Here is an 8,668-nt window from a genome sequence, read left to right as displayed (position 1 = left end):
TAATTACACAGCACATAGCAGGTGCACTTTTATAAGATTATCTCAGTACATGAACATTTTCTTAAACACATCCAGTTATGGAACTTACTGTTATTCCAAGATCCATTAATTAAAACGACCTTTAAAGTTAACTTTGTTGGTGGGAAAACTCATTTAAATGCCCATCACATTGCCATATTATGTGTCTTTACAACTTTTAAGTTGTTCATTGCAATAATATGTCACTTATAGACTTCATGAGATCGCTACTTTTCCCTTCATATCACCCAAATTCAAAGTGTGGTATACCAAAAATTTTCTTGGACAAAAAAACAGCAAACAAAATAATGATATAAATGAAGTTATCATAAAATAATCAAGATATAATGGCCCCACAAGGAGCACTAAAAAAAGAGCATGTGTAGAAGACTTATAGCATGCATCAAAGAGGACTATAGGCCACTTTACACGCAACGACAACGCTAATGAGATGTCGTTGGGGTCACGAAATTCGTGACGCACATCCGGCCTCGTTAGCGACGTTGTTGCGTGTGAAACGCAGGAATGACCATTAACGATCAAAAATACTCACCATATCGTTGATCGTTGACACGTCGTTCTAATCTCAAATATCGTTGCTGCTGCAGGTATGATGTTGTTCCTCGTTCCTGCGGCAGCACACATCACTATGTGTGACACCGCAGGAATGAGGAACAACATTGCACCTGCGGCTGACGCCACTGAGGAAGGAAGGAGTAGGGCGGGATGTTACGGCCGCTCATCTCTGCCCCTCCGCTTCTATTAGAAAGGAGGCGGTTCACCGGCCACAGCAACATCGCTAGGCAGATAAGTATGTTTGACGGGTGTTAGCAATGTTGTGCGCCACAGGCAGCGATTTGCTCGTGACGCACAACCGACGGGGGCGGGTGCTTTCACCAGAGACATCGCTAGCAATGTCGCTGTGTGTAAAATGGCCTTATGAGTGCCTCCTAACAGTCTCTTGTACAAGATTTTCCTAGTGCACTAGTGTATGCAGCCGAATGCTGCAAAAATTATTAAAGATTTTCTAAGGAATGTTAATTGAATTAAGAAAATATTTAGTTTTCACCAAAATATCAATAAATGAAATTTATTCTTTGTATAATTTCAGTAAATTGTAGATGTCACACCTGAGTTCTTTTAGTTTAATGAAAAATAGCAAAAACATTTTTTTTTTAAATTTCATTACAGAATCAATCTTCCAGCAGTGAAACAAACAAAAACTGACAGTATGATAAATATTGTAGCATTTTAATATAAAACTCTTTTTACATAGTCTAGATAAAGCTTTTTGACTGCTTGCCATTTTTGTAAGTTAAGTGATTTTGTCTTTGTTGAAATTTTCTTCTCCAAACATTTCTGCCAAGCTTTTAAACTGAGGACCCCAGTCACTTAAGAAATCATAATCCTGATCTATTTCCATACTAGTTGATTCTATGGAGCTCAGTGATTCAGCTACAGATCCAGAGCCTTCATAGGCATATGTTGCTAGTGAGTCATATGGTGGAGCATTTGGATCAACATCATGCTCTTGCAGCCTTTCATTGATGAAATCTCTGATGTCACTATTATATTCCGCCGGTGGTTTTTGACGAGGCAAACCTAAGGGATCAGGTTTTATGTCTCTCCGTCCCTTATTGTCTTCAATGACCTTTGGATTTCTTAGGGCACCAATGTCAAAGGCCTGAGTGTCTTCTTCTCCACCTCCTTCATCATCATAATGGATAACGTTATCTCTTATATCTTCTTTTGAGGTCATCAGACCATCTTTTTTTTTCTGTCTTCTTAACGCTACGTAAAGTACCACAATAACTGAAGAAAAAAAATGAAAAATTGTTACATCAGTGATACATGATTAAATAAATTTGGCAAAATAAAATTGGACAAAATGGGGAATCTGGGAGAAAATTGGACTTCCCAAAGGAAACACACAAACTATTGGCATATGTTTTCTTGGTGTTGGAGAAAATCAAAGTACAGGGAGGAAAGTTGGAATGGGGTAGAAAGACCAAGTGCCTGATGAAAACTTATTCAAACTCATTGCAGATGTTATCCTTGGGGAGATTTAAAACCAAGACCACAGCTTTACAAGAAAATAGTGTTAACCACTGAGTTGCCATGCTCAGTGGTAAACAAAATGGTTACTTAATATATAAGGCTTAAGGTATGCTTCTTTTGGTCAAATACACAAATACATTTTCTTTTAAGTTTCTGTTCTGAGAAAGAGTTATATATTACCGTAGCAGTAGAATGTGGCATCCTTAATATAAATGAGGACCTTAGTATGTCAATTTATGTAATGGACTTAACTTCGTATTTTAACCAAATGCAATGCAATGGGTGAAAGACACTGCTTAACAACACTATATTTCCAACTTTATCCACATGAAATATGTAAGTGAAATCTTCCAAACAAATGTCTAAGTTTACCATAGAATTGTATTGTATTCAGTACAGGAGTTGAGCCCATCCAAACATTAAATTGCTTATTATGAGTATCGAGTACCCAGGCATGGTAGTTCTCTCTTTACCAATACTTAGTATGCATTTTTGACACTTTTTTTTTCTCGTCTGCAAAAATGCCCAGTTTTGCCATAAAGGCATTGGCTTGTCAAAAATGGGGATAGCCTTAACAGACTCAAATTATGGTCATAAATTAAGTTGACAAAGTTGTAAATATAGGAATGAATAAATTGAGGAGTTTAGAACATTTTTTTACTTCAAAAATATTTTGCATGTTATATTTGAACAAAAAAAAATCATACCTTTTCTATTTTAGTATGGGTATGCAAATGAGGTTCAAGTTAAATTACTGAATTTCAACTAGTTATACTAGAACGAACGCTATACGAAAAGATAAATCTAATATATGAAAAATCTTGTAACACTGAAAAATTTTTCACCAATAACAACAGTACGGATAAAAGAAAAACTAATTTTAAAACTCCACCAAATGGAAAGCACCACTTTTATGAAACTTCATGAACCACGGTGCTGGATTTCCAACTGTCCAGAAATTCCAGGACAGTTCATAAACTAGGACACTTTTTTGCCCTGTCCGTAAAAAATAATTTGAGGCTTCTCTGTTTTTGTGAAAAGAAAAAAACTTATACAGATTATTTTGAATTTGATTATCATAATTTTGCAAATCACAGTAAATGCAGATAATGTCTTCATATCAGAATTATGGGCTGTAGACAAGGATCACATAATCATAATGAATTATTATGATTTTCCAAAGTGTTTGTAGAAAACATTGCCTGCCCTTGATTTTTTGATAAGCTGTCCGAGAAAAATAAAAAGTCAAGTTAGCAACCCTGAAATTGTGATGAATTCCAACTAATGTAAGTCTGTCTAGAAAACATTTATTATTAGATGGTATTGATAAATTTGCCATGATGACTAATAGAAATTTGGAGTTCGATACTGTAGTACATATTTAGGCCACATTTACAGTATATTAAAACAAAGAGCCTTAATGACAGAAAAATGTAAAGTTTGTACCATTGATATTCAATTGTGTTTGGAAGTTTGTGATTTATTCAGAATTTGTTGTAAGTCTGCATGAAATTTGATCTAAAAGTACAGACAATTTTAATATAAGTTTAAACATTTACATAAAATAAAACAAATATGTTCAAAATAATATGCTTTGTCAAAGATTACAGCAAAGAGCATTAAAGCAAAAAGCACCAGAGTCCACTGTTAGGGGTACTTTACACGCTGCAACATCGCTAGCCGATGATAGCAATGCCTAGCGTGATAGTACCCGCCCCCGTCGCACATGCGATATCCTGTGATAGCTGCCGTAGTGAACATTATCGCTACGGCAGCTTCACACGGACTTACCTGGTCGGCGACGTTGCTGTGACTGCCAAAGAATCCCTCCTACAAGGAGGCGGTGCATTCAGCATCACCTCGACGTCTCTAATCGGCCGGCCAATAGAAGCGGAGGGGCAGAGATGAGCGGGATGTAAACACCCCGCCCACCTTCTCCCTTCCGCATTGCCGGTGTACGGTGGGTGCAGGTAAGGAGATGTTTATAGCTCCTGCGGCTTCACACACAGCAATGTGTGGAGCTGCAGGAACGACAAACAACATCAGACCTGCGGACGCACCGACATTATGAAAATGACCGACGTGACACAGATCATCGATTTTTCACTGTTTCACGCTCGTTCACCTTCTCTCCTAGGCTTTACACGTTGCGACGTCGTTAACACTACTCTTATCTTTAGACAATGGCCCTATAATGGAATCTATCAATATATATTAGTGGTATTATTATTATTATTATTAGTGATACGTAGTCCGGTCATGGTGCTGGGTTATTATTTGACACTTGTATGTATATTATTGGTATATCGTTTTTTGTATTTTTGTTTTTATATTCACACATTATAAGTTAGTAACATATGGTGATGATGTGGTAGCATTATTTATCTTTTGTATATGGCATTATTAGTGCATTGGTCTAGGTGTAGTTGGTTTTGTTCAGGAACAGTTTAAAGGTAATATTTGTCATTCGCTAACTATATGACTGCAATATTTAGACTTAGAAAATTATCTCATTGCTGTGTTTTTTAATCATTTTTTTCTCATTGAAAAAGCATGGTAGAGTATTTTTTTTTCTTTATTATATAATTTATCTTTCTTTATATACTTTTAGAATTTGAGTGAAAATCCATTTGATTTAGTTGCAGGTCAAAATTACATAAAACCTATAAATTTGGAATAATTCACAAACTTTCAAGCACCACTATATACAAATTATAGACAGACACTAATCATAAAGTAATTTGTAGTGCAGTCAGAATTATAAGGCTTTGATTCCTTAAGACTGGCATTACATAAAGAAAGACAGGAATAACATGTATGTCATACAAAAACCTCTTACATGAATAATGTGGTTGGGCATTGCCAAGTCACATCCCACCGTAGCTTCTCCACAGGTCCAAATATTTTGGTGGAGCAGCTTGAAATTTACATACCAAAGGTCTCATAATTATGGAGCAAATACACATTCAGCAAAAATAATGCTACTATTTCAAGTGTTTTAAGGCGGTTTCTGATATAAACACTTTGATGTATTGGCCATGCTGCATAGCTAGCAATAAACAAATAAAATGCAAGATACACTACAATTTTGAGCACTCTTACCTAAAAGGATAATAATGCACAGCAAAATAGCTATCAAAGCACCAGTGCTTAAACCAACAGGTAAAAAAATAGCTTCCACATTACAGGAGAGAATTGCCCCTCGTGAGTCACATCTGCATACTTTAATAGTTAATGTGCTTGTACTGCTTTGGATAGGGTAACTACTGTCCTCCACCACCACTGGAAGGAGGTAGAACTCTTGATCTCTGCGACTGTACCCATGTCTCTGTGCTTCAATTCCAGCTGAGTTATCTATAAAACAAAAACAAATACATATACCATGTACTATAGAAAATTCTGTATTAATTTCAACAGATTTTCCAGGCTTTAGATATCGTTGAACTATACTTAGCATTATTATGAGAGTGGTGAGTGTCACGCTTCTGAGATTGGTGATTGTCCACTACATAGTACCGCTATTGATTAGCTCCAACAGTGATTTTGATATTTTGATGTTGAATTTATAAAAACCTAACTGAAGGTGGTTTGGGCTGTCAGAGCTCTACTGTGATATTCATGACCTCTCCTAAGGAAAAACTATCAATATCATAAGCCAGAGAAATGCCTTTAATTGAGATTTTAGTTGCAAATTATGTTTACTTTTAATTTGTGGCAACAATGTCTTAATTAGTGATAGGCAGACCCGCCGATACTCGAGATCGGTCCAACGGGTATAAAAAAAACCCTGGTTTGTGCCCGGTATTGATCCTGGATATCTTGCAATATCCAATCCCCCTTTTAAGTATATGGGAACCCAAATCAGGTGCTTTCAAATGGTGGTTAAAGGGATAGGGGTATTAGAGCAAATGCCTCATACTTACTGGTCTCCACTCTTCTTGGGCCACTCACTTTTCTTCGAGGACCTTCTCATTATCTTCATGGATATGCACTGCTTCCCCTGCCCACCCACAGTCTCCACATCTCTGATTTGTTGCAGTCAGACAGCAACCCTAGCCTGTGTGACTGCTTGTCTGACTGCTTTCATTAACACACGCTGTCTGCATCTATATGGGTGTAAAAATCAATAAAATAAGATGAATAAAACATATGGCTACAGGCTGCAGCCCCCACCTCTGTGCTTTTGTTGACTGTGCATCAAAATTAGAAGAATCACATTCAGCTTTTTTCAAATTATTTAAATAAACAATTTAAAAAAATGACGTTTAGTCCCACAACTTTGCTATTCAGCTATGATAAAGCCATCAGCTGGGGGACTAGAGTTTTTAGACTAAAAATAGCAGTCTGCAGCCACCCAGATTTGTCACATACTTTAAATGCGATAATCTCAGAACTTTACCCAGCTCTTCCCAATTGCCTTGGTGCCGTGGTAATCTGGGTAATAAGGAGGTTAATAATAGCTCTCAGCTCACAGCTGCCACTAAGCCCCAGATTTGTAATGGGAGGCATCAATGAGACCCTCCAATTACTAATCTGTAATTTAGTTCTTATTTTGATACACTGCCAAGATAATGCTCATAACTGTGGGCTGCAGACTGTAGCCATATGTTTTATCATGGCTGGGTATCATAATTTGGGGGACATGAATATTCTAATTTGTTTATTTATTATTTCACCAATCTAGACACAGACAGCATGTGTGATTGAAAGCAGTCATACACACTATCACACAGGGTAGAGGCACTGTCTGACTACAACCAATCAGAGACGCGGGGACTGCGGTGGGGAAGGGAAACCGTATATATGTGTGAAGATAATAAGCAGCCCTGGAAGTTGAGTGTCATTTTCAATATTTTACTTTTACCTGTATTTCATTGTGCTTTTCATTTCCTTAATTATTTTTTTGAATAATACAACAAACATAGAAAAGTCTAGTCCTAATTAGATTAGATTTGAGATCATCATATTTCTCTTTTTTTGTGCAAGACTTTATTTCAAACCCCATGGTGAAATATGGAGATCTATGTTTCTTTGTGCATTTTTCTGTTTGTCTGTATGTATGTTTGCACAGAAATGTTCAGTCACAAAATTTTTATGTTGTTTTAGTCCAGGTATGACCATCTAGTGGTTGTGATTTTAATCCCTAGCTATTTTTTTTGTTTCAAAATCTAGGTTTTTATGAGTCTGTCATTTTTTTCTGACATTTGCATCTGTGGACTTGAACTTGGAAAACAATAGGAAAAAATACTGTGCGTATTATTATTAAAAAAGTATCAGCAAAAGTGTTATAAAACATACCATGTTTTAGAACACTACCATTTTTTATTGTAATTTAAAACAACTGAAAAGGAGGCTTTACTATTACGTAAAAAATAGTGAAATTATAACATTACAGAAAAAAATGAGACCACACAAGTAAACAAAGCACAAGGTATTGGTATAAAATAAAAATAAAAATGTTTGTCTTAGTTTTAAAATCAAACCAAATACAGATCAAGCCTTGTAGGAGGTTTCTTGGAGTATGTTTATAATGCAGTGTTCACTTGGGAATTTAAAAGTGCAAATAGCCTTTTTAAAAGAGGACAGAAACACTAGTGGCATTTAAAGAAGATATTAATTTTAAAAGTCACCATCAACTTTTTAAGCATTTGCTACATGACTTAGGATAATAAGCAAAACCAAAAGATCCATTTGCATACAGGTGTTTAGGGGTTTTGCCTATCAGCAGAGCAAAGCAGGAGATCAGGTTGGCTGTTCTGAGAGGTCTTTGCCAGTGGGTATAAAGGGAAATGTTTCTTCATTGAATTTTAGGATTCCTACTCAAATTGTATGGCACTGGATTTCTAGTCCATTTCCTTTGTGAAGAAGATATACCAATATATAAATTACAAGAAGGGATAGAATTGCTTCTCTGTGCTAATTTGGATCTTTCCACAAAGATAAACTTTATATCTAAGATTCCTTGTCATAGACCTTGTTACCAGCCAACCAGATATCTAACTTTGCACTGAAGATGGGCAAAAACTCCAAAACACGAGCCTGCGAATGAAGTTTCTAGTTTGATATTGTTTCATAATACATGTGGCAAGGTCATTTAAAATGTACATATTGAATTGTACGATTGCTACCTTCATTACTTGACACTACAGTTTTTGTCCTGCATCTCTTTGAAGAGATTATTTGCATTTTTGTTATCCTTTCAGAGTAAAGAAGCCAAGTGCAAGCTTGAACTGTGCAAGGTGAAACACTTGCAAAAAGTGTGCAACTTCCATAAATCGATTCTAAAAAAGAGAAATGTCTTAGGAGTTTTGAGTCATGGTTCATGACCTGGTATTCTATCAAGTAAACAGAGTTAACAGATTCAATAGATGTAAGGAGAACTTCAATGTATTTTGTAGTATGGTAGCAGGTGTAGCAGTTTGGATCAGGTGTCTTGGTTTTAATAATTAAGTTTTGTTTGTACAGAAACCATAGGATTCAAAGTATTGTGCATTTCTAACTTTTAAGCAAACTTTTCTGCTTCAATTTAATAGTCATTAGTGATGAGCGAGCGTGCTCGTCAAAGCTCGTTACTCGATCAAGCTTTGATCAT

General features: G+C 36.1%; 1 protein-coding gene across 8 annotated transcripts in view; it reads right to left on the bottom strand.

Moving 5' to 3' along the window:
* Positions 1 to 1,253: 1,253 nt before the first annotated feature.
* Positions 1,254 to 8,668, bottom strand: part of CDH12 (cadherin 12) — a 1,513,562-nt gene continuing 1,506,147 nt past the window's right edge. For all 8 annotated transcript variants that reach the window (XM_075314868.1, XM_075314867.1, XM_075314866.1 and 5 more), the window contains 2 exons: positions 5,179 to 5,430; positions 1,254 to 1,830 (listed from right to left, as the gene is read on the bottom strand). In XM_075314868.1, coding sequence (XP_075170983.1) covers positions 1,334 to 1,830; positions 5,179 to 5,430 — 749 coding nt within the window. In that variant the 3' untranslated portion in view covers positions 1,254 to 1,333. The remainder of the gene's footprint in view (positions 1,831 to 5,178; positions 5,431 to 8,668) is intronic.

This window comes from Anomaloglossus baeobatrachus, chromosome 6 (assembly GCF_048569485.1).
Source record: "Anomaloglossus baeobatrachus isolate aAnoBae1 chromosome 6, aAnoBae1.hap1, whole genome shotgun sequence".
Classification (NCBI taxonomy): domain Eukaryota; kingdom Metazoa; phylum Chordata; class Amphibia; order Anura; family Aromobatidae; genus Anomaloglossus; species Anomaloglossus baeobatrachus.
The sequence above is the reverse complement of the archived record's forward strand: the minus strand, read 5'-3'. Positions and strand labels throughout refer to the sequence as shown.